Source organism: Lactuca saligna, chromosome 7 (genome assembly GCF_052625555.1).
Source record: "Lactuca saligna cultivar CGN05327 chromosome 7, ASM5262555v1, whole genome shotgun sequence".
In the NCBI taxonomy this organism is placed as follows: domain Eukaryota; kingdom Viridiplantae; phylum Streptophyta; class Magnoliopsida; order Asterales; family Asteraceae; genus Lactuca; species Lactuca saligna.
This window is the reverse complement of record NC_136423.1, coordinates 124,699,729-124,726,519: the sequence shown is the minus strand read 5'-3', so window position 1 is coordinate 124,726,519 and position 26,791 is coordinate 124,699,729. Positions and strand designations below refer to the sequence as shown.

At 35.6% G+C, this 26,791-nt stretch overlaps 1 protein-coding gene across 2 annotated transcripts; it reads right to left on the bottom strand.

Annotated features, from left to right (window-relative positions):
• Positions 1-14,472: 14,472 nt before the first annotated feature.
• Positions 14,473-19,672, bottom strand: LOC145004579 (putative ion channel SYM8). Of its 2 annotated transcripts, none has more exons than XM_078963522.1 (12): positions 18,847-19,672; positions 18,517-18,585; positions 17,816-18,445; positions 17,555-17,737; positions 17,379-17,438; positions 17,096-17,299; positions 16,723-16,971; positions 15,845-15,943; positions 15,535-15,729; positions 15,369-15,461; positions 15,040-15,303; positions 14,473-14,964 (listed from the first exon to the last, which is right to left on the bottom strand). In XM_078963522.1, the coding sequence occupies exons 1-12, from the start codon at positions 19,504-19,506 to the stop codon at positions 14,746-14,748; spliced, it is 2,925 nt and encodes a 974-aa protein (XP_078819648.1). In that variant the 5' UTR covers positions 19,507-19,672; the 3' UTR covers positions 14,473-14,745. The 2 variants fall into 2 exon arrangements, with proteins under 2 accessions (XP_078819648.1, XP_078819650.1); XM_078963524.1 differs by having other exon boundaries at positions 18,517-18,658; positions 18,847-18,974.
• Positions 19,673-26,791: the final 7,119 nt, after the last annotated feature.

Sequence of the window (26,791 nt, the reverse complement as noted above, 5' to 3'; positions counted from 1 at the left end):
TCCGGATTGGTGTTTGAAATGATAGGCAGTTTTGTAAAAATCACCATAAATTGTAGAAAAATCATATGGAGATGCGCAAGTAGTCATTTTAAAGCTAAGAACTTGAACTACTTGCACCTTGTACAATTTTGAAAACAAAAATGTTTAAATTTCCCAAAATAGTCCGTGAATGGAGTTCAACTTTTCTGATGAAGGCTGTTAGAAAAGTTTAGTTATGTTCTTCGTGTTTTAACTTGTATTCCCCCCATAAAAACTTGAGAAAACATTAAAATGTAGGGTTATGAACTCACCTTGAGTGATTTCAGTAGATGATCGTTGAAGAGGAGAAGTGTTCAACTCAAGAACTCTTGAAGAATCACTTGTAGATTCGAAGATCTAACAAGAATGTGATGATGTTTGTGTAAGGAATCATTGATTTGAGAATGAGAAAAGTGTAATAATCATGGAGAGGATGAATTATACTTACCAAGAGTGTGAGAAATCTTGATAATCAGCCTTGAATCTCGAATTTGATAGAGAAAGTTTGAGAGAAAAGTGGAGTTGGATCATTGGTGAAATGAGAGCAAAATGAGAGAAGTAATGGGAGAGGATAGGTTGTTCCAACTCTAAGAACGTGGGGAAGGCTGATAATTGAGTGGAAAGGACATTGAAGTGACCTAGGAAAGGTGGGAAGGTGTGGCTGGTCATAGAGTAGGTGTGGGGGTGGTTGCTTGTGTCATAAGGTAAAGCAAAGTCAATACTCCACCTCAATTATTCACCCACTAGATTTTATTATTTAAATAAGGATTTTCATGAAAATATGATTAAATTATGAATATTTACGGTTTATTATGTTAAAATACGAGTTTGCGTGAAAATCCCGCGTTAAAATATCGAAAAACAAGCTTAAAATGTTAAAAATATTGAAAATGGGTGAAAAGTGTTAAAAATCCGAAGTCTGGCCGGAGGTTCGGCCTCTGATGCTTGGAACCGAGACAAGTAAAGAAAGACTGAGAGGAGGGGAAGGGACCGAGAGCAGAAGAAAAGACCGAAAGTGCAGAAGAAGGAACCGAGAGCGAGGCTCGGTCTCGGTGGTTTGTGCGAGGTTCGGGCCCGAGAGCAGCCTTCGGGTTCAGCTTGTGCGAGGTTCGGGTTTGGTTCAGCAGCCTTCGGGTTCGGTCCTGGAAGGCTCGCTTCTTACCTTCGCTTCTCATGCTTTCGCTTCTGATGGTTCGCTTCCTAAGAGGTGTTTCGGGTCCTTAAGAGGGTTTGGCTCCTTGAGAGGGGTTTCGGGTTCTTAAGCCTGTTTTACTCGTTTTTATCTCGTTTTAAGCCGTTTTTGACCCGGTTAAGGGTCAGGATGGCCCGAAAGACTATAAAAAGTTTAAGGAACTTTTGGGAGAGATTTGGGAGAGATTTTACATTCTTGGAGAGATTTCTCATACAAAGAGAGATTTGGGAGAGATTTCACATTCTTGGAGAGATTTCTCATACAAAGAGAGATTTGGGAGAGATTTCACATTCTTGGAGAGATTTCTCATACAAAGAGAGATTTGGGAGATATTTCACATTCTTGGAGAGATTTCTCATACAAAGAGAGTTTTGGGTAAGATTTCACATACTTAGAGAGATTTGGGAGAGATTTGACATACGTGGGGAGATTTGAAAGAGATTCACGATAAAGAGAGATAAAGTGAAAACGATTGAGAGAGGTTTCGTGTGTGACATTTGTGAGTGTCCGGCTTCGCAATGCAAGGTCCGTAAACCCTGTTAAGCCTTGTTTAAGGATCTTACACACTCCCGATGAGTATGCAACATTGTTTTATCGGTTTGGTTCGCCACGTACCACAGTTTTAGGTTAAGGAGATTTAGATGTTCGCACTTTTTGATTTATGATCTCTCATTAGAATAGAGAGTTGTTTAGAAATTACATAATGTAAACTCTAGTACCCACGGGAAAATTGAGTCGAACGGTTTGACTTGTTGACTTTAGTTGACTTTGGCTTGACAAAAAATTAACGGTTATCACATCATCCCCCCGTTAGAGGGAATTTCGTCCCGAAATTTGAATTTAGGCAAGGAGTAGGCATGAATAATTGAGCCAAGAAGTGGGGATACTTCCTAATCGACTGATTCTCGCGCTTCCAAGTGACTCCAGGTCCTTGGTTAGTATTCTAGTGAACTTTCACTAATAGGAAGCAGCGTTGTTTCATCCGCTTGACCTCGGTCCATGGTCACTACGGTTCTTCCAAGAAGGTGAGGCTCTTGTGGAACTCGATCTCGTCGAGGGGGATTACAAGAGTCTCGTCGGATAGATACTTTTGTATGTTTGGGACATATCGGGTAGAATGTACTTTACCAAGCTCGTGGGAGTACATTGAAGTAGCGAGTTACAGGGCTGATTCTGATAAGTATCTCAAAAGACATAATTATATGGGGTTTTGGCTTTCCACGCTTTCCGAAGCGTACTAAGCCTTCCCAGAGGGAGGCTTCCAAAGGAATTTGGTCTCTTATTCTGGAGTTCTAAAGGTTTCTCCCTCTTGCTTCTCTTCCCAGTTAAGGGTTGCTCCCTTCAGGGTCAAAGTTGTAAGGGGTTCCGTAGTTTATGAGAAGTTCTAAAGGAACTAAGACGGTAGGTCAGCGAGACCCATAATTTTGGCGTATTCCTGCTAACGCCGTTGGTGCTGACTGTTTCTCAACGGTTTTGATCAATTGAAAGGGTCCTTAAGAATTTCCACATTGATAATGATGTGTCTTAGGAATTGGACTCCTCAATTCCAAAACTCGTATCTAGAGAACTTCGGTAAGGCTTCTCTGATCGTATTGCTTCCGTGGTTTGTTGTAGCTGCTCTCCTTGGTTTCCTTCTTACTACGAGGGTAGATAAGCAAGTCATTTACAATGACAATGACAAACTGATCCTAGTAAGAATGGCATATCCTATTTATTATGTTTATGAATACTGCGAGTGGGTTGGTCCTATCCGAGGGGTATCACTACGAACTTGCAGCGTCCGCATCAAACTTGGAAGATTGTCCTCGGACATCCTTCTCCAATGCTCACGACTGGTGATATCGTTCCTTGCGGTTGGTCGGCCTATTCGTCTATGCGAGGCAGATAGTAAAGTTTTCTATTGGAGATGTTGCCGGGTACTCTGAGGTCGATGGAACTACGATCAATTTGCCTTTCTATTTGAAGAATAAGACCGAAGCTCTCCAGGGTGAGAAGCTTGGTTCTTCAATTTCATTGTTGAGTAGTTCGGTAGGTTTGACCTGACAGTTCTTGAAGCTCAGTAGGAAGCATGTGGGTTTGGTTTACGCGAATAGGCCTTTTCGGGTGGTAGGACATTCACTCGTCCTCCTGGGCAACCTTGGCCCAAAGTTCATGGCAGGACTCGCACCTAGTTGTATCCGTCCCAAGCTTCCGTGCTTGAACCTTGTCTGCTACATGCGTGACATTCCCGAAGTTCTCCTGTAAATACTTGTGATAAGGCTTTGGGAAGTATAACACTCCTCTGGTGAATGTTTTGGAGTTTCCCAGCGAGAGACGAGTCGGAGGTCCATGCTGGATGTTTATAAGAGACAAAGATTTTGTTATTTAGTGAGTTAGGTGAAGGTTCCTTTTGTAATCGTTAAACTGGGAAGATGAGGAATATACCAATCAACATTGAATGGTGAACACAATATCTCTTTTAGGTAAAACATGTGTTAAGTTGTATTCGTATGAAGTACTCTCTACAGTGATTGAGCATCTTGTGTTTCTTTTCCGTGTGTTCCGTTTTGTTTGATGTTATGATTACTGTAAATGATTCATACCACAGTGTCGAGCACTGGTAGTGGGTGTGTTTCGATAGCCAGTAATGATACTTGATATCATGATCCCTGACAGGTCTCCCTACGATCGAGCGGTATATGAACGTCGTATGTAATTTGATGTTGGTGAAATCGTCGAGTGAATGGTTCTATCCAAATACCACCACTAGGCTTGGAACATGAATTCGAGAAGGAGTTTTTCGCTTTAAATCTTTAGTATCTTGTTTATAATTAACCCCAAAGTATAGACAAAGTCATCACAACTTACAGGTAATGATCCTAAGGTCATATATGAGTGTCTCTGATTTGATTTGAATGAGAGAGTATTTTAACTACTTTTGGAAAGAAGGAATTCTTGCAACCTTACGAAATTCATTACAAACATATAGTACTTAAACGTTTTTGTCGTTGGAATCATTACAAAAGTCCTAACATGGTTCCCTTGCTGCTCCTGTCGGTGTGTTCATCACACTCCTCCTGCTCCTTCGTCATTCTTCTCAGTTGGACATTCTCTCTTGAAGTGTCCCATTTCACCGCATAGGTAGCATACTGGGCCTACCTTGGTGCAGGTGATTGAAGGGAGGTGCTGGTTTGGGGACTTACAGAAATGGACGGTATGCCCTTTCCTATTACAGTTTTTACAGTGCATCTCCCGGCTAGCCCCATTGTGATGAAAGCCACATTGGTTGCACTTTGGGAGTGATCCCTCATATGGTCTGGCCAGCGTTTGGGTGGCAGACCCCATGGCTAGTGTTGCGGCGTTCATCGTGACTGCTGTTGTAATGGCGGGTGCAGCTACGGATTGCTTTCTTCCAGCGATTTTTTGAGGTAGGTTACACTTCTTTTCGACCCAGAACTTTCGCTTCTTGTTCGTAGGTTTGTGGCCTGAGGTATTTTCGTTGGTAGACACTCGTTGGTGTTCCTGATTGTTACCACAATCTGTATTGTTAGTACCGCTTCCACTTCTACTGGCGTTGTTAGCATTGAATTGCGCCATGATGGCTGTCACGGCTGCCGTGACTGCAGCCTGAAAAGTAGCAGCATCTATCTGCATTGTTGGCGCCTTGTTAGTTGGTTGGTTGCCTCTTGGTGGAGACATAGCTCTGTTTCACGATGAAAACGACTTCGTTAGTGGAAATGATTATCTTAAGTGCATCCTTACGATTTATATTTACGCATATAAATTTTTTTTGCACATTACTGCACTATTCCTAGTGTTTCCGCTAACGCTCCTGAGATGGAGTTATGGCAGTGGGTAGGAGTAGGTTTCATACGAGTGTTAAGTTTTACTCATCTTAGAATCATGTTTGTCCGAACATGCTTGGCTGAGGAGTTTTGATGGGACCCGGTGCATTGATGCTGGTATGATCGCACCCTTTAGGTCTACGAAGGAAGCACCTCTCAACCAAGGTGTTTAAAGGTGAGACGGAAATGAGTTTTTAGAATGGCTATACGTCGCGATTTTCCTAAATAAGTTTATCTCATATCGATTTGTAACGTAATTCGGTTGTTGAGGGTGTTCTGAAAACAATTCATAACGAGATTCTTTATATGGCAAACTCATGTATTTTAGTAGTTCTGTATCCAAGTGAAACAGTATACTTGACCCAAGCTAGGTCCTTATGATGACCTATTGACGTATGCTTAGTTATATAATTAAGGCTAAATAGATATTCGAGTCTGTTAGGTACATCCTAAGCCCATCTTGTTAATATGACTCTAGTAATCATGGTTTCAGTGAAAATTTTGACCTCGATGCAGGTCTACCTCACATTTGTGCATGGACGGGTTTTAATAGTAACTAGATCTCTCGATTAGTATGACCACTTAATTTGTAGTGTCGTGCTTCAGCCAGTGCTTGCAGTGGAGTTTCATGGTCTCTCTCAGATTTTTCACGAGTGTGCTCAAGGCGATTGGTGCGGATTGTATGCATTCCTTACATTTGCATCAATCTTTACGATACGATGGAGAGTTGTTCTGCCCTGAATCTCGTTTCGGGCAGCTCTACGGACCGGAATTGGAGGAATTTTGTTTGATGGGCTTCCTTGCTTATGTTGTAGAAGCTTCAGTCTCCATTAAACGGCATAGGTTGTTCTTGCTCATCGCTCTGGGTTTCCAAGCATTCTACCTAAGGAGGCGTCGGGCCTTGAAAAGCCGGACGGGGGTTAGGATTTGGAACAAGGGTCATCGGGGTAGATTCTCCATTTCAGGTTCGGAGTCAGAACCATCAGCAAGGCCTTCAGCTTGGTGACCATCCACAGGGATTGGGAAATCATTCTCTGGCTCCTCTCCAAGCCATTCAGTATTTTCGTGGTTAGGGTAGTACGGATCGTCGTGGGGATGTAATCCTAGCCATGATATCTTCATGAGAAATGGAAATATAAGAAATAACTAAGTAGACGTACTAATTAGATAATTATAAGATGATTTTTTTATGAGGTACTTCAATACATTGTTTAGTGCATCCTAGTCATATGTATTTGGGACAGGATAGACCTTCGAATAAGCGACCCTAACTCTACATCCCCAATCCAACGAGAACAGGAAGTAGAGCAAAGATCCAGAGATTCTAAGTCTATGACGTCCTGGATACATATAATTTTAATGTATCCACTAAGCAATTATTGACCTATTGATAAAAATCTATTTAGTTCTCAGATAAGTAATTATAATACACAAAATACCCCTATGGTATTTCATTGTGGTAGTGTTGGTAAGTTTTTAGACTTGTTGTCATATCACAACTATTCTTGGGCATGTGCTAATCACTCCTAGGACCAGCATAGTTGATCAGGCTATGCCACTCCCAAGACTGACCATACATCCCCGAGCTTACCTGTGATATTCAGCAATCGTTACTTTTTTTTGCTCTAGAATGATGCTGACCTTAATATGTATGCATGCATGTATACTTTTAACAAGAAACTATTTATTTCTAAAAGTATAATTGTTTTGAAATCTTTAAATCAGAGACCATAGTCCCAATGTATTTATAGTTTGTATATCTTATGTGGTTCGATATACTGAGTTCACTATAAACAATGCTCTGATACCAATTTGTCACACCCCCAAACCAAGGATGGCGGAAACGTCCAGGGGTGGAGAACTTCATGTAGAGTATCACAACAACGAGTATAATAGTTCTCAAAGTAAATACAACCATCATAAATATAATTGAAAAAGTTACACCAAAGTATATGTTTACATAATTCAAATCAATTACATTATGATACAAAATGAAATGCTTGACGAATTATCATCCCATCCTCAAAACGTTGTTGATTTCCTGTTTCACTGAATTCCTGAGAATACAAGTAGTTTTGAAAAAGTGTCAACACAAAGGTTGGTGAGTTCATAAGAGATTTTGTTAGAGAAGTAAACTGTTTTCCTTGTAAAAGCGTTAGAATATGTATCCAGAAAATCCAATATTTTCTTTATTATGTATATGTAGTCCTAAATCCCAGGACCGAGAAATAACAAGTATTGGCCATACTTAAAGATATAAAAGTGGTTTCAAATGATGTGTAGTCATAAATACCAAAACCGAAAGTGTATAGTAATATCTGTACTTATTGATATAAAAAGTGATTTTAAATCAACATAAAACCCCTTTAGGTTTTATATAAATCCCGTAAACTTTATGTATTGTTAACTCCCTATGTGAGTCGCTATAACCATACTATGACTGAATGAACCTGCCACGACGTTTCTCAGGCGTCGCGAAACTGAAATGACATTTGTCACCCGTAGACCTGCAGGTCCTACTGTAGCTAGCAGTAAGGTGTGGGGTGTCAAACCCAATATAGATCTATACACAACTATCACGTTCTCCCTCCAGGAGACTCTAATTATAACTACCAGGAATTTAGATCCCACACTCGAACGTACGGAAAGAGATTGTCTCACAATTTAGGTTAACAAGTTTACGTGTGGTGTGCGTGAGTGTAAAACCTTTTTCTGTGGGAATAAAACCTTCCGAAATGTGTTTGTTATCTTAATGGAAACATAAACCATACCTATTATAGTTTATCCAAAACGTTGTAATGTATAAGAACTCTTTTATGAAAACGCATTAGTGTTATGAATCCATAAACTATGCTTATTATAGCTTAATATACGTGTTCTAAATGAATGAATAATCTTATCATGAATGACTAGGTTTTAGTTTATGATGATAAACTAACAAGGAAACACATTCAATATTTAGAACTTATTGTTATACGCTTTGCTCCACATAATACAAAGTGTAATGAAATTTATATGTTAACTAAATTTAACCTTTCTGCGCTATTTTAGAAAAGTCATAGAAAAATCATACGAAGTCGAAAACTAAATCCGTAAATTCTGAGAGTTCCCAAAATGTATCTAGTTTACTCATAATCTTTATCATGATTTTTAATGACCTCCAACTTTAGTGAAAAGGTCCATAATCACAGACTGGTCCGGATTGGTGTTTGAAATGATAGGCAGTTTTGTAAAAATCACCATAAATTGTAGAAAAATCGTATGGAGATGCGCAAGTAGTCATTTTAAAGATAAGAACTTGAAACACTTGCACCTTGTACAGGTTTTAAAACAAAAATGTTTAACTTACCCAAAACAGTCCGTGAATGGAGTTGAACTTTTCTGATGAAGGTTGTTAGAAAAATTTAGTTATGTTCTTGGTGTTTTAACTTGTATTCCCCCGCTAAAAACTTGAGAAAAAATTAAAATGTAGCGGTATGAACTCACCTTGAGTGATTTCAGTAGATGAGCGTTGAAGAAGAGAAGTGTTCAACTCAAGAACTCTTGAAGAATCACTTGTAGATTCGAAGATCTAACATGAATGTGATGATGTTTGTGTAAGGAATCATTGATTTGAGAATGAGGAAAGTGTAATAATCATGGAGAGGATGAATTATACTTACCAAGAGTGTAAGAAATCTTGATAATCAGCCTTAAATCTCGAATTTGATAGAGAAAGTTTGAGAGAAAAGTGGAGTTGGATCCTTGGTAAAATGAGAGAAAAATGAAAGAAGTAATGAGGGAGGATAGGTTGTTCTAGCTTTAAGAATGTGGGGAAGGCTGATAATTGAGTGGAAAGGACATTGAAGTGACCTAGGTAAGGTGGGAAGGTGTGGCTGGTCATAGAGTAGGTGTGGGGGTGGTTGCTTGTGTCATAAGGTAAAGCAAAGTCAACACTCCACCTCAATTATTCACCCACTAGATTTTATTATTTAAATAAGGATTTTCATGAAAATTTGATTAATTATGAATATTTAGGGTTTATTATGTTAAAATACGAGTTTGCGTGAAAATCCCACGTTAAAATCTCGAAAAACGAGCTTAAAATGTTAAAAATATTGAAAATGGGTGAAAAGTATCAAAAACCCGAAGTCTGGCCGAAGGTTCGGCCTCTGATGCTTGGAACCGAGACAAGTAGAGAAAGACCGAGAGGATGGGAAGGGACCGAGAGCAGAAGAGAAGACCGAAAGTGCAGAAGAAGGAACCGAGAGCGAGGCTCGGTCTCGGTGGCTTGTGCGAGGTTCGGGCCCGAGAGCAGCCTTCGGGTTCAGCTTGTGCGAGGTTCGGGTTTGGTCCAGGAGGGATCGCTTCTTACCTTCGCTTCTCATGCTTTCGCTTCTGATGGTTTGCTTCCTAAGAGGTGTTTCGGGTCCTTAAGAGGGTTTGGCTCCTTGAGAGGGGTTTTCGGTTCTTAAGCCTGTTTTACTCGTTTTTACCCCGTTTTAAGCCGTTTTTGACCCGGTTAAGGGTCGGGATGGCCCGAAAGACTATAAAAAGTTTAAGGAACTTTTGAGAGAGATTTGGGAGAGATTTCACATTCTTTGAGCGATTTCTCATACAAAGAGAGATTTGGGAGAGATTTCACATTCTTGGAGAGATTTCTCATACAAAGAGAGATTTGGGAGAGATTTCACATTCTTGGAGAGATTTCTCATACAAAGAGAGATTTGGGAGAGATTTCACATTCTTGGAGAGATTTCTCATACAAAGAGAGTTTTGGGAGAGATTTCACATACTTACAGAGATTTGGGAGAGATTTGACATACGTGGGGAGATTTGAAAGAGATTCTCGATAAGAGAGATAAAGTGAAAATGATTGAGAGAGGTTTCGTGTGTGAAATTTGTGAGTGTCTGGCTTTGCAATGCAAGGTCCGTAAACCCTGTTAAGCCTTGTTTAAGGATCTTACACACTCCCGATGAGTATGCAACATTGTTTTATCGGTTTGGTTCGCCACATACCACAGTTTTAGGTTAAGGAGATCTAGATGTTCGCACTTTTTGATTTATGATATCTCATTAGAATAGAGAGTTGTTTAGAAATTACATAATGTAAACTCTAGTACCCACGGGCAAATTGAGTCGAACGGTTTGACTTGTTGACTTTAGTTGACTTTGACTTGACCGAAAATTGACGGTTGTCACAGTATATATTGTATTGTAAAAATCATATAGTAAATCCAAATAAATATGAGGTTGGTGTCATTTTAAACATATAATTGTCTACTTAATTTCTTATTTAAAAGTCGGAAACTACTCATACATACTTTTAAAGCTAGCATTTTTTCTTGAATCTCATGCATTTGAAACCCCATTTTTTAACTTCCTTTCACCACATTCATTTGAAACTCCCATGACTTTTCAATTTCTTTACAATAATATTATAAATAAGTTAAATAATGTTCTATAAACAAGAAATGGTGTTTTGTTACAATGTCTTCATCCTACATCGATGGTGAGAGTAAACAAGAAAATGTTTCATCTTCTATAAATAAGAAAGGTTGTGAAATGTTTCAAAGGGACTAAACCATGAGAACTTCCTCATGCCTACCTTTGTAGGATTTTGAAGGCATTATTTTTTGTGAGATTGTATATATTGGCAAGCATCCAGTTAACTTTTAGAATTCCAAAAATGGTTTTGAATCGAATTTTTTCAAGTTTAAACGGTGTTTTAGTTAGAAAAAAAAATTATGTAGTTGGGTATATTGAGTTGAACCGAAGTTGGATCAATTTAGACCGATAAAGGAATCACTTTCCTTTCACAAAAAATATTTGAAACTCCAATGATTTTTCAAATTATTTCTAATAATATTATAAATAAGTTACAAAACTTTATATAAATATAAAAAAAGTATCTACCTAAACCTAAAATTATAACTGTTTGAAAAATCATTTTGATTCAAAAGCACGAAATATATACAAACCGGGTTTCACTAGAAAAAAAAATGTAGTTTGGTGTATTTAGTTGAATCTTCGAGTTTGATCTATTTAGACCATAAAAGAAGCATTTTCCTTTCACCACATACATTTGAAACTCCCATGATTTTTCAAATTGTTTCCAATGATATTTTAAAAAAGTTACATAATGTTATATAAATATAAAAAAAACATCTACCTAAACATAAAATTATAATTGTTTGAAAATTCGATTTGATCAAAAACACGAAATATATATGCAGATTATATTTTATAAATGAATTCTTTTTATATTGAACTTTTGAATCTCAAAAATACATATAAACAAACTTTTTATATTAAGTACCTAACTGAATTTATGATTTTAGAATTGAAAAAAAAAAGTTATTCAATAAAAACATACTTTTTTGGATAGCAACTTACGAGATTATAGAAAAATAGAACTATTGACAATATAGAAAGGGTAAACAAGAGAAAGGTGTTTTACTAAATAAGTTGAATAATGTTTTATTAAAAAGAAAGTGTGTTTTATTACAATGTCTTCATCCCACATTGATGGTGAGAGTCAACAAGAGAACGTTTCCTCTTTTATAAATAGGAAAGGTTGTGAAATGTTTCAAAGAGACCAAACTATGAGAACTTCCTTATGCCTACCTTTTTAGGATGTTAATAATATTTTTGGTGAAATTGTCTTTATTGATAACTGTCTATATAAGTTATAGAATCTCGAAAATGGTTTTGAACAATATTTTTTTAGGTTCAAACAGAGTTTTAGTTGAAAAATTGTTATGTAGTTTGGTATATTGAGTTGAATCGGTCTGAGTTTGATCAATTTGGACCGATAACGGAAGCATTTTCCTTTCAGCGCATACATTTGAAACTCCCATGATTTTTCAAATTGTTTCTAATAATATTATAAATAAGTTACCAAAACATAAAATTATAATTGTTTAAAAAATAAATTTGATTCAAAAACACAAAATATATACAAATCGGGTTTCAATAGAAAAAAATGTTATGTAGTTTGGTATATTAAGCTGAATCGGTCCGAGTTTGATCAATTTGGACCGATAAATGAAGCATTTTCCTTTCACCACATACATTTGAAACTCTCATGATTATTCAAATTGTTTATAATAATATTATAAGTTAAATAATGTTATATAAATATAAAAAAATCTACCTATACATAAAATTATGATTGTATGAAAAATCACTTTGATTCAAAAGCACGAAATATATACTCGATTATATTTTATAAATGAATTCATTTTATAATGAAGTTTTGAATCATGAAAATATATATAAACAAACTTTCTATATTAAGTACCTAACAGAATTTATGATTTTAGGATTTAATAAAAAGTTATTCAATAAAAACTTAAATTTTTATAGTAACTTACGAGATTACTAAAAAATAGAACTATTGAACAATAAATTTTCTGGATAACATTTTATTTTTATTATTTAATATCTTATTTAACAAAATGAAATTATTGGCAATAAAGAAATGAGTTTAATTAAAATGTTTTCATCCCACATTGATCGTGAGAGTAAACAAGAGAATGTATTCTCCTCTATAAATAGGAAATGTTGTAAAATATTTCAAAGGAACTAAGCCATGAGATCTTCCTTGCATCTAACTTTGTAGGACGTTGAGTGTATTCTTTGTAGAATTTGTCTTTATCGATAAGTGACCAATTAAATTCAAAATTTCGAAAATGATTTTAGACCGTATCTTTAGATTTGGATCGAGTTTAATAAGGATCCGAGTGTCTTCTGGCTGAGTTTGGCAAACTCGCTTCCATTGGAGGCCGAGTTTAAGTAACATGTCGAGTATTTGGTTGTGTTAGCCAAGTTTACAACCATGTATATAATACAATTTAAAGTTTTAACCTTATAAAAGACGTCACTGTTATCATATGTTCTACATAATTATGGTAATATTTATGATACAAAATATTTTTTTTACTATTTAAGATAAAAAGTTGTCTCTATTATCATATGTTGTACAGAATAATAAAATTTAAGATAAATAAAAAGATATCTCTATTATCGTATTTTCTACGTAATGATAATATTTAATATAAACGTTTTAATTTAATATGAAATTATTATTAAATAGATAACAATAACAGTTTATTTATTTTTAAAAATTAATTTTTTTTTCTATTTTAATCATATAACTTTGTATATGCAAAACAACTTTAAGTTTCAACCTTATCTCATATAATATAGTTCAACATAATAACAATATTGAAGATCATTTTTTATATTTTTATGAAATTATTATTTATTTGTTAATGACAATGATTTAGTTATTTTTAATATAAAATATTTTTTATATTACATGCAACGCGCAGACATTCGTCTAGTTTTTGATATAAAATTGTTAAAATTATGTTTGGATAGAAGGTTGGAAAATATCCTCGTTGAAATTGGTAGTTGTATTCTAAAAATCATATAAAATCAAAAAAAACTTCAGTGAACATGAGATCATTGTCATTTGAAATATGTAAGTGTCTATTTTATTTTTTTATGAAACTATTGGTATTTATTTATCAATATTGATGATAAAAAAATAGTCTATACATATCAACGGAAGGCAAAATGGCAACAAGTTGCGTTGTTAGCTCTTTCTAGATGACAAAACTAATTATTTTAAAAACAATATTTATGAATCTATGAAATATAACATTAAGAATGTATGATATGTTGGAATTTATTGAGGAGCTACACCGCCTATGGTGCGAAAAAACAAATGCATCAAATACAAAAGGTGTAAACACCTATTATTTTTTATGCATGCATTCTCATGCTTTGCCATTTTGTACACAACGGATTTCAAAGCGGCATGTCCTGCTTTGAAACTCCCGCTCCTCAAACCGACGTGATGGGAGACCCCAATAAGATCCACACAAGCATGTTTCCCTCCAACTTATCTAAAGATCAAAATGTCAGCTCGCCTGAGTGAAAATTCACTGGTGTTTTTTTCTTCACGGAAATATCAGCATGCCAACAAGCATCAAAGAGAATATCCCTAGCTACATCATGTTAGTACTTAAAACCAGAAAGCTCTTTACAATTAACCGCATATTCCCCAAAAATGTCCAAACATACCTTACGGCAAACTGGACATATCTCATCAATCAAGAATAGAGGAATCATGAGTATGTAAAGAAAGATAGTTAAAAACGAAAAATAAATTAATTAAAAGTTTTATTATTTTATAATTAAAAGTTATTTCAAATAGTTTTTTCACAACCACCTTTATGTGCTTTTAGGTTTTAGTTTTGTACACATTTAAATTTCACAACATCTATTAAACATTTCAACACAAATAAAAATGAAAATTCTTGCTTTCGACATATGAGCTATTTTTATCAAATATATCCATCTTCAAACCGGTAAAAAGTAAACTAAACTATATAAGGTACAAACCAAAAGCAGCTGAAAGTAAATTCAAATACATAGAACCCCACAAACTATATCAAAAATCACCGTTACTATTCAAGAATTAATTTGTACCGCATTTTATACGACATTTGTCTCTTCAAACAATCACATGACCTTAAATAAACAAAATAAAAAAAAAATGTTTAAATGGGACGTCTTCGTCACCTATACAAACAATAAACTTAAGGTAAAAGACTTTTTCGCGACACTTTAGTAATATACAGCACTAAAGCTAAGCCATTAATCTATTCACCTTTTCCAACACTTATCAAGGGTTATTTACGACACTATGTGAAGCGAATCTCATTCACCTAATGCGATGACAACAAAAACGTCATCTAGCGACCATTTCACAAGCTTATTTTTGTCCACAGGATTTATCACTGCGCGTTCAGCTGTCGCTAAACGATAGCCAATCACAATTTCATGCCTTTCGCGACCCCTTATCATGATGTCATAAAAACAGAGTTCTTCTTGATCATAAAGATAGAATTCCCCTGGTTTAATGCACATCTCATTTCCCTGTTAAAACATAAAGTTAAACATCTACTTTTGGAAGTTTCGATTGGGAAGTAAGTAGTAGTGTTTGGGTGCTACCTCTTCTGCAAAAAGTTCTTCAAGGACACGATTGATCTGTTTATCTTCAGCCACCATTGCTAAAGCCATGCTCACAAGCTCATTTGAAAGAACATAATCACTGATTTTTGTGACAGAAACAAGGTTTCTAGTTCTTGAATCCAAAATCTCACTTATTATTATTGATTTATTGGAAGCTTGTTGCATCTCACGTATCCAGGAACTATGAGAGAAAGCGGTTGTTGAGGTTGTGTGAGTGTCTTCTTTATAAGGAAGTCGCTTTGACTGCATCCATTAAGTCATAATAAATTAATAATAATAATGAATTTATTTTTGTTTAAAATTTTGACCTGAATGTCTCGGATGAGAAGGAGGGTAGCTAGAGAACGTGAGTCGGAATGGACGATTGAGTCTTCAACAGATTCATCTGCGAGAATTAGAATCTGTTGTATTGGAGTTAGTAATTAATCATGGATTTTTGTATGTATGTATGTATGTATGATTGAGGAGACTTACAGAATCGAATGTTTCTAAAGGGAGAGTTTCTAAATGTTTTTTAATAACTGCATTTCCAACACGGTGGACAAGTTTAATGTTAACAAGTCCTGAAATATCAAGTCCACCATCCACTAATTTTCTTTCTCTTTCTTTCTCTAATACCTCGTTAAACATCCATAACTCTGACCCTGGAGCCAAGAATGCTTCTAGAACCTGGTAGATTTCAAAAAAAAAAAAAAAAAAAAATAGAATTTATTATTTACTAACTATTATATTATTCTTGAAATCTAGAGATTAATAAATAGCTGTGAATTACAATTACAATTACCATAATCATATCATCAATATCACGTCGCCAACCACAAAATAATATCTTTTCTGGGAATTTTGGAGGGTCGACTTTTTTTGGAAAGAGACCCCTTCGTACCTGTAACCAAAAAAAAAAAAAAAAAAAAAAAAAAAAAAAAATTCAAAATCGGCCCCGCTTTTTTACCCTTCTAACAAAATTACTACTTTTTGCATAATAGGTCAACTGTGAAATTACTTTTAGTGACAAAAGGCTGCAAAAAAGATTTTTTTTTTTTTTTTTTTTTTGATTTTATACATTTTTTAAAAGTTCTATTGTGGTGGGGGCCACTCATAAAGCAAGTTTGCAATCATACTGAAGGGAATTGATGATTATTTTTTAAAGTTTTTATATTTTGGCCTCATAATCAAGTATTTTGCATACAAGAATGTTTTAAAAAAAAGTTTTTATACAGAAAAAAAAAAAAGGTTTATATGTAAAATTATATTTTTTTAATGTATAAATATGATCTTATAAAGCAAAAAACCATATTCGAAACAGAATTTTGAAATATAGATGTAAAAAAACTAAATTTAGGATGAAATCATTATAAAATTTTGAAATCTGGGCCAAAAGTGTAAATACTGAACCAAATTTGTAAAAAAACTTAAAATTTGGGCCAAAAGTGTAATTTTTGAAAGGGGGTGATTTCTTGACCGGATAAAAAGGTCAAAATGAATACAATTGCCGGTTTTTTGTGACTTAATTGAATTATATATATATATATATATAAACATTAAATTGATTATGATGCCAAAATATAAGAACTTTTATGGAGTTTACCCATTTTGGTCATTTTTGTGATTATGCATTTATACCCTTTAAAAGAAAGCTGTAAACTTAATAATTGAAAGTCTGACCTCTGGTAAAGGGCTAGGGGTATATGTATCATCATCTTCAGCTATCACAAGTATCTCATCACCTTCTTTTAATATATACTCATCTTTTGGATTTATTATTATCTTCCCTCTCTCTGAAGCAACCTTTACTCCACAAGGGATCGCATCTGGAAACGAAATAAGCACATCTTCAAACCTTAAACCATCTAACTCTGGCCACCTTTTGATATAAAATTCTGCATTTTCAAACCCCAATATATCTTCCCATATCTTGCAACAAAAACAATTTCACACTTAATTCAACCATATATAAAACATTATAAACACATTATAATTTTTATTGTGAAAAGTGAAAAGTGAAATATCATTTTATTTAGTTTAAAGTTTAAACTACCTGTGCAAGACCAGGTTGAAGAGCACATTGAATCATCAACCTTCCAATCACATCATGTGCAACAACTGTCTCAATGAGTTCTCCTCCAACAAGCTTCACCAAAGGTTCATTGTCAAGATCACTCATTTCAACAACAACATGACCTCTTAGCCCCTCTTTTACTCCAGTAAGACTAAGCACAACCCTCAATGCTCGTGCATCACTCTGAAAAAAATAAAGAATCTTGTTAATTGGATAAGGGTAAAATGGTCAAATGGTTAAATGGTTAAGAAGTAAGACATACCTGATCTGCATTTTCATCTGCTGCAAGTACTATTATAGCACGTGCTTTTGAAACCGAAACCTAAGCATGTTCAAAAGAAGTTAACAAGAAAGATTTGAAGAAAATGTTGTGGGCCCCATTTACATCTGACATCATAAAAAAAAAAAAAGATTTCAATTTTCAAGAAATACTACTACCTTTTTCAAGTCAGCAAGTATAAGAGGACTACCACTTCTGCATATAACTGAAGTGCCCATGAAGCTGAACTCAAGTTTTGCTATATCCATCTCCATCTCCTCCTTGTCTCTTTCCGCCAGGACAACCACCACACCACCACCAATGCTCTTGTTTGCTATTGCCAGCTGCTTCAAAAGTGAACCCTGTAGTTGACCAAAACATTATCTTCTTTTGACCTTTGTGCATAAAGTAATTAAATACCAAGACTTATTAGTTATTACCAATTTGTCACTCCATCCAAGAACAAGTATGTGGTTGCTTTCAATGACTTCACTTTTCCCTTTTCGTAATGAATCTACTTTCTCTGAGATAGCATCTGAAACAAGCCCTAGCATCATTGCAAATATCAGCATCCCTCCTGAACTTATAGAGACTGAAACAATTCTTGATCCAGTGCCAACTCTATCTGCATGATTCCCTGAATCTGCTACAAATGTCCAAGAAAGCCAAAGGGCTTCTGCAAGACTACCATCACTTACAGCATAAAGTGCTAAACCACCAAATGCAATGAGAAAGATGGTTGCAAAGAGAAGGGCGAGGAGTTTTGCATAAGGGTAGATAGAGAAGCACACGTCCACCATGTATGCGATTCTTTTCTTTAATGGAACCTCTTCTTTGTTGTTCTTTGAACGTTTTGAGAGGTTCTTGATTTTGGGAATATCATCAAGATATTTGTATAATACAAAAGGTGTCACAAGAGTAAACAGAACAGTGTAGAGAGCAATGTTTCGGGTATCAGTGTTGCCAATATACACAAATGAATTGTCACTTTCATGTTTGAAAATGTCTGTGCTTTCATCATGAGGAATGTCTTTGTTCAAACAAGTTCTATGAAGATCATAATTCTCTTCCTGTATGGAGAATAAACAGGCTTTAACAAAATCATCTGTTTGCAAGAGTACAGAGTCAAAGAACTTGATACCTGAAGCTTCCTGACTTCATTCCTTAATGTTATTGCATAAGATGCAAACACTACACATAAAAGTGCAAGCTGCATTAAGAAATAAACGTGGCATCATCAGACACTAAAGATTAAAATGCGGGATAGATGCTCTGAGGGCTCCCTGCAGAATAACAACATGACATTACAGACTTATAAACAGGATTCAAGTGATAAGTTCAGTACATTTAACTCACACAGACAAATTTGATTTTCAATGGGAAATTAGGAAATGGAACACGGTTTAGTTTTATATACCCGCTCAGATTAGGACTGTATACATATAAATTCTAGTAGAGAGGAATAATTCACCAGGTTACGTATCAACGACCTCCTGATCCTGGAGTTTTTGCGAGCAAGAGAGGATGAACTCAGGGAAGACGAAGAAGTCAAATTAGAAACTGGAACTTGAGCAAGCACTGGCGGAACGATTCTCTCCGATTTAGAATCTGACCCCGGCGCCGGTGAACGCGACGTACTCGCACTCGCAGTAGCTGGTTGCATTTCGCTTCCCCCTGTGGTAGCCAAACTCTTAGGCATCGAAGCGCTTCGAACCGGAGAAGGAGAAGGAGACGAAACAGGCGGTTGTTTCCTCAGTGACTTAGACGCAGAAGATTTAACAACTGTCACCCGGTTTCGAGTAGTGTTAGGTCCAAGAAATGATGGATAAACGTAATCACGATCAGCAAACCCGAAGGTTTGACCGGGGAAAGTGTCGCTGGTGGTAGTGCTGGAGCTGTCGGATGAGTCGAATGATCGTCGGGGGGACCAGGTGGAGGAGGAAGATGGTGGAAGAGGAGGATTTGACTCATCGGAGGAGGGCCGGCGGACGGCTGGGAAGAGTGGACCGGGGAAGTGAGCAGTGCTGGAATCAGCGATCGTCCTTGATTTCTTCAGGAGAGGACGTCGTTCTGGTAGCGGAATGTTGGGGTTCCGTTTGGAATCCATTGAATCTCCATTGCTGTTAGACATAATTTCTCCGGATCTTCACCGGAATCTATTGGCTCTCTTTATTTCTGATACACACGGTGGTAGCGAGGATTTATCGACCGGCCAATTGTCCAGTGGTGTGTTACAGTTTGTTTTTCACCGTTGCGAAAGGTTCGCACGTGCCGCCGTGTTTCTAGATTCCGCTGGCTTTACAACTTTACTTCTTTAGTAAGTTATATATGTATCAATATATGGTATTAGGCCCGACCTCTGGTATACCAGCAACGAAGGGGTTCGTGGTCTACGTGGTCACGAGCGTTGTCCGTGCACACCACCCTGGATCTTCGTCGTCCTGATGGCTCATGGTGGGGAGGACGGAAGACCACGGCCGTTCCTCTCACAGCCAACCTTATTTTTCTGCCTCTCTCTTCGTTCGTTGTCGTCTCCGGTACACCAACACAGTTTTGTGGTTCGTGAAGGTCCTCATGGTTGCGTTTTTCGTGACAAGCATAACGGATGGCCTTACATCTTTAGGCTGCTCGGTATGGTATGCGGTTTGGAACCACGGTGTTGCCAGGTGGGCCGCGAACACCGTGCCCAGGGCACGGTTTCGTACGGTTAAGACCGAAGTGCGGCTATTGAAGACCGCGTGTGCTGATTGGTTGCTGCTTTTGCTTTTGACCGTTCAAAGATTCGTGTAATTTATTATTTTTTTATTTTTTTTACCATTTACTCCATATATATATATATATATATATATATATATATATATATATATATATATATATATATATATATATATATATATATATATATATATATATATATATATATATACACTAGTCGTTTACCCGCACAATGCGGCGGCGGCGAATAGTTTCCCGACATTGATTAATTTATTTTGATGAGTAGTTTTCTTGTTGCAATCAAATGTAACCCTAAAACTCATTGAGTATTAACCAAGTTATAAAATATTGATAGTTCTTTTGTTCTAATTCTCAAACGTTGATAAATCATATGTGTTACTTCCTTGCAAATTGCAATTAATCACTTTGAATGTTAACTACAAATAAGCGTAACATGTTAATTTGTTTTGGAACTTTGAGCTGTTTGATGGACGGCGGGTTTGTAATATTCAACCCGTTTTTTTTTTTGTCTATGTTGAGTTGCTTTTCAGGTCCTGAAACTCATTTTTTGAGTTTTTTTCATTTCCATTCTATTTTGCTAGAAAATGAAACTCAAACTTTAGTTTTCTAATAAAAACCATGTCATATTAGAAAAATCATAACAAACGGTAAATAGTTTCATTTCAACGATTAGCTTTCAATGATATTCAGTTTCTTTTCACCCGATGTTTGTCTTATTTTGGTGAATAGTTTTATTTCTACCACAATGATTAGTTTTTTAGTATATTAGTTTCAAAACACTTCACTAAATATCATTTGTATTGTTGTTTTGAATAAAAAAAAATTCGGTGTTTTTTGGTTGAAATTAAAAGTATTCGACTCCATGCTTCAACTTTTTGGAGTTTCACTAACATCTTTGTATTGTCGCGTGGTATCCATGGATTCTACTATTGTCTTGGTTCTCCGAGGGAGAATTTTAAAAGATAGTTTATCGGAAGAGGTGACAATATTTTATTTTCATCGTATATTATCTATTTCACTTGAATCTTGAAACTCAACTTGAGCTCCAACAGACTTATTTTTCAAGTTCGAACTTGAATTTGATAAATAATCGATAGTTTTTAGCGTATGGATCTATTGTGTATTAGAAAATAAAAATAAATAAATAAAATAAGTGTGATTTCATTAAATTGCTTTAAAAGTATGGTTATATTTAAAGTTGATTGTTTTTACAAAAACCATGTTAGAGATATATCTTTATTTTAAATTTATTTTAAACAAAAAAACATTATAGAAATACTATTGGTGAATTACAAATAAATATTAAAAACCATTAGACCCAAAAAAACACCTACGTCTCTAACCTCAATGACTTCATGAATAATTATGATTATTCATAAATAAAAATGAATAACTTCATATGATTTAGTTAATAACTTTGATTATTGTACAACCATGTGGAAAGAAAAACAAATTGTACCTTATTGCAAATTTAACAAAAGAACACTTGAAAAAATTAAAGTTTTAGATGGTTCCTAATAACCATTGTAACTAAAGCAATTTGTCATCTAATATTAATATGATTTTAAACATTACCTAACACAAAAACAAAAGTTTCTACGTACTCTAATGAAAAAAACAAAAGAACCCTTCAACTTGATTAATAATTTCTAGTATTAGCTTCAAACAACATGATCTAGTAAACCAAAAGAAATGTTAATGATTTAAGTTTGTTTGAAAGCTCCATTTGGATTTTGATAGTTGAATCAGGCTACTGTTCTACTCTATTCCATGATTTCTTCTTCCGATCGATGTTGCAATCAGAACATGCAAAGTGTTAAACAATAGAACAATGAAAATGTTAAATCATGAAATAAGTGAGAACAAAAGAAGAACTTAAGTCAACTAATTAAAAATTAGAAAGTACATTAAAAAGCCAAAACAAGTCGCAAGACGGAAAAAAGATGAGTTAAACAAATTGTGTGAGACAAAAACAGAAGGCTTTAAAGTTGTTTCTTGTTCTGATCAATTGAAAGGTCTGAATAACATAAATGAAAACTTTAACCTTTAGTATAAAATTTAAAGATTTGAGGTCAGATGCCGCACTTAACAAATACCTAGACTGTCGACAACAATTCAAGAAAAAGAGTGGAAAAATAAATAGTCAAACTTGTGAGTCATCACATATTGTGGGGCTATGTTTATATCCATGTCCATTGAGTCGAGTTTCGACATTTGGGCATCATCAACATTGTGCAATCTGTGGTGGCACTACCGGAACTTTTAAAATCAAACATCAGCTGATAACATAACATATAAAACCTGAATAACTTACAAGTTGTTCTTTTTATGAAACAACTCTCGTATGCTCTTGTACACACAAACTAACATGATTATTAGAACCACCTGCAAGCAAAGAAAAATGACCAAAAATCTTATAATATAAAAGGTTATTTCTGAAAAAATTATATACGAGTTAATGCACAACAAAAGTCATTATAATAACAAAAAGTGGAAGGGTGTCAATATATTGTCACACCCCAAAACCAAGAACGACGGAAACGTTCTGGGGTGGAGGACGTCATGTAAAGTATCACAACACAGTATAACAGTAAACAAGCAAACAACATCATCCATTGCATTAAATATATAATTTTAATACAAGTGTGTTCCGTACAGTTATAGACACCAAAAATGTAAATCAAAATAATAAGATGAGTCTCGAATGCGCTCCATCTTCTCAAAAGCTGACCTCTGTACCTGTCTACTGATGACCTGAGAATACAAGTTATTTTGAAAGAGTTTATCAGCATTAAAGCTGGTGAGTTCATAAGTAATTTAGTGTCGGTGTTTGTATCAAAACGTTTGAACGTGGTTTTAAGCATGAGTTTGTAAGCATTGGTGGTAAAAGTATGTAAATGTTTGTAAGTGTTTGTAAAAGTTTGAATCTCTCAGAAAAACCTATATTTTCTATTAAAAGTAGCCTTCTACCAAGGCGTAACTGTTTTGTATGTTCGTTTATCGTAAAAGTGTGTAATTTTCCCAAGTGTAACTATCATTAACAAAATATAGTTTGTACATTAATGTTTAAGTGAAAAGATCACTAAATATGTAAAGGGGTAAATTAATGTAGTAATGTAGTGTTGTATTATAGGAACTACTGTTGTACTAACTACCTTAAACCGGATTTATATTAAGGCATCATGTGATTAATTGTACCATATTATCGACTAGGTAACAACGAAAAATGTAGGTCGTAAAAAGGTATAACGTTTGGCACCCGCAGACCTGCAGGTCCGGCTGTAGCTAATAGCAAGGTGTAGGATAGTCAATCCAGTATAGATCTATACGCAAACTCACATTCTCCCTCCAAGAGACTCTGGCTACAACTCGGGCCATGACATTGAAGGCATGCTCCGATACAGTGGATCATAATTCGTTAACGTATTCATGTATATGTAATGTATTGTTACTCATTCTAGTATCGTTGTATATGTTCTCTTTCTAGTATAGTTGTATATGTTCTTCTTCTAGTATAGTTTTATATGTTCTTCTTCTAGTATAGTTGTATATGTTCTTCTTCTAGTATAGTTGTATATGTTCTTCTTCTAGTATAATTGTATATGTTCTCATAGTAGTAAGTACTGACTCATGTATGAACTGACTCATTGATCTAGCAATTGTATAAGTATTATTCCGTGCTACCCATATGGTAACACACAAATGAAGTAACTGGTAAGTATGAATTTGGAAGCACTTTTATGTCTATATATGTACACATGATATATAATTAATATTGAAACGACTTTCGGACGGCTACCCGATATCCCACCAGACCATATCTCAAGCGCGAAAAGGAAATAGGGCGGACGGCCTTCCTAAGCCTTTTAAACATTTCTTATATAACTATACATATACGGGCATGCAATTTATAATAAGTATAACAAAGTTTAAGTAAAATTATTTGATAAGTAAAAGAGTTTGTAAAACAGTTTGAGGTAAAACAACTTTGATAAACAGTTTGAATAGTAGTAAAATCATTGGTTTTGTAGTTATTAATCACATGTGATTGATGTAATAACTATAAGTATTCAACCTGTATTCCCCCCCCCCCCCCATAAAGCATTTAAAACATTTAAAAGTATTTCAAAGGTTAGTTAAAGGGGTATGAACTCACTTGTGGTGAGTGGATTGGATTGAAGTGTCGGTTACGATGCTAGGTGACAAATGAAGACTTGTACACACGCACGAGCCTAGTTATCATATAATGAACATATATATAACTAATTAGCCAATTAATAATTAATAAATTAAGTTGGGACACTCTAGAACATGAAAACACTTTGTTTCAAGTGTTAAAGATCACAAGGATTGCATCCAAGTGTTGGTAGGGCAAAGCTAGTATGTTTGGAGTTCAAGGGTAAACTCCCTTGGAGTTTACGTTTTTAGTGGTCATAACCTAGGGAGTTTACGGCAGTAAACTCTAGAGTTTACGGTCGTAAACTCTAGTCCTAATGACCAAGTGTTGTTTTGTGGTTTAACAAGTCCTTTGAAGCATTTCTACTAAGTGGTTTGGCCTTTGGAATGGACTAGGGCAACAAAAACACTCCTTGGAGGAGTTTACGGCCTCATGGCATTTACCTTTGGGTTTAATACCGTAAACCCATATGGAGGAGGGTATTGCCATGTTTTCAAGTCCTAAACACAATCAGGTAAGTGTATAAGCTAGTTTCTAGGCCTAAGGAAGGAAAATGACCAACTTAAACACACTTTAGGGTGTTTACGGTTTTGGGAGATCCCCAAACCGTAAACACCTATAAATGTTGGTTTTTGATGTTTTTCAAGGCTTAAACACAATAAAGGAAGGTTTAAACATGTCAAGTATGGCTTAAACATTAAACTAGGGCTTAGATAAGGACTTAGGCACACTTTGGTGCCCTTTATGGTGTTTACGGCCCAAGCATCTTCTTGGACCGTGAACACCTCAATCCTTGTGTTCTTGGCATAATTTCTTTATGTTTAAATGTAATACTAGCCTAAGAAGTCTTAAGGATGGAAGTACTTACTATTAGAAGGCTTGATTTGAGCTAAAAGGCCAAGAACACTTAGTGTATGTTCTTGGTGTTTTGGAAATCTAGACAAAATACGTAAATGAATGGATGAATAGATGTACAAACACTAGATTAAGTGTTTTACTAACTTAAAATGGTTAGAACACTTACAACTTTGAAGATTTGGAATTAAATCTAGGATGATACTTGAAAGAGTTTTTGGAGTTTACTCTTTTGTGAACTTGGGGAGTAAACACAAATGACTAACTTTTGGGGAGTAAACTCATACATAGGTATGAGTTCATGGTTTTTGGGTGATTTTTCAACCCAAACATAAAAGTTTGGTCGGGAATTTCTAAGACGCGAAGTGTTTGCGGTTTTTAAATTTCAAAACCCGAGACGACACTTTCTTTCACCCGTTCGCTTAAAAATAATATTAAAATAATCAAATGAACTTTAAATTTCTTAAAAATAAGAAATAATCACATTAACTTATCATAAGAAGGGGTTGACTTTTAGGGTTTGACCAAATGGAAATTTTGAGTTATCACATCATCCCCTAGTTAAAGGGAATTTTGTCCCGAAATTAAAATCTAAACAAATAAAGTAATTACAAATAACTAAGCAAAAAGATGAGGATAATTCAGTTTCATCTGATCCTCACGCTCCCAAGTGAATTTCGGTCATCGCTTGGCGTTCCAGCGAACCTTCACAATCGGGATATGGCTTTGCTTCGTCTGTTTGACTTCTCGATCCATGATCTCTACTGGTTCTTCCATGAAGTTAAGGCTCTCGTTGATCTCGATCTCATCGAGTGGGATTACAACAGTCTTGTCGGATAGACACTTTTTCAAGTTAGATATGTGGAATGTAGAATGTACATTACGAAGTTCGTTAGGTAGATTGAGTTTGTATGCTACAGGGCCGATTCTTGCGAGAATCTCGAAAGGCCCTATATATCTCGAATTAAGCTTCCCACACTTACCGAAGCGTATTAAGCCCTTCCAAGGTGAGACTTTGAGAAGGACTCGGTCTCCCACCTGGAATTCCAAAGGTTTCCTTCGCTTATCAGCGTAGCTTTTCTGGCAGTCTCTAGAGGCTTTCAATCGTTCACGGATCTGAACAATCTTCTCTGTCGTTTCCCGAATGATTTCCGGGCCGGTGAGAGTACTGTCAGAAACTTGCCCCTAGCTAATTGGGTATCCCCCACTTCAGCCAAACACAGAGGGGATCTGCACTTTCGGCCATAGAGGGCTTCAAATGGAGCAGCCTTTGATGCTCGTGTGATAACTGTTATTGTAGGAAAACTCGACAAGGGGTAAATGAGTATCCCATGCCTTTCCAAAGTCAATCACACATGATCTCAACATATCTTCCAGTGTTTGGATGGTCCTCTCACTTTGCCCGTCGGTCTGTGGGTGGTAGGCCGTACTCATGTCCAGCCTAGTTCCTAGGGAACTTTGTAACGACTACCATAACCTCGAAGTGAATCTACTATCCCTGTCCGAGATAATAGATAAGGGAACACCGTGCAATCTTAAAATCTCCCTAATGTAAGTTCTTGTAAGTTTCTCCATCTTGTCAGTCTCTTTGATAGGCAGGAAATGTGCAGACTTGGTCAATCGGTCGACGATGACCCATATGGTATCA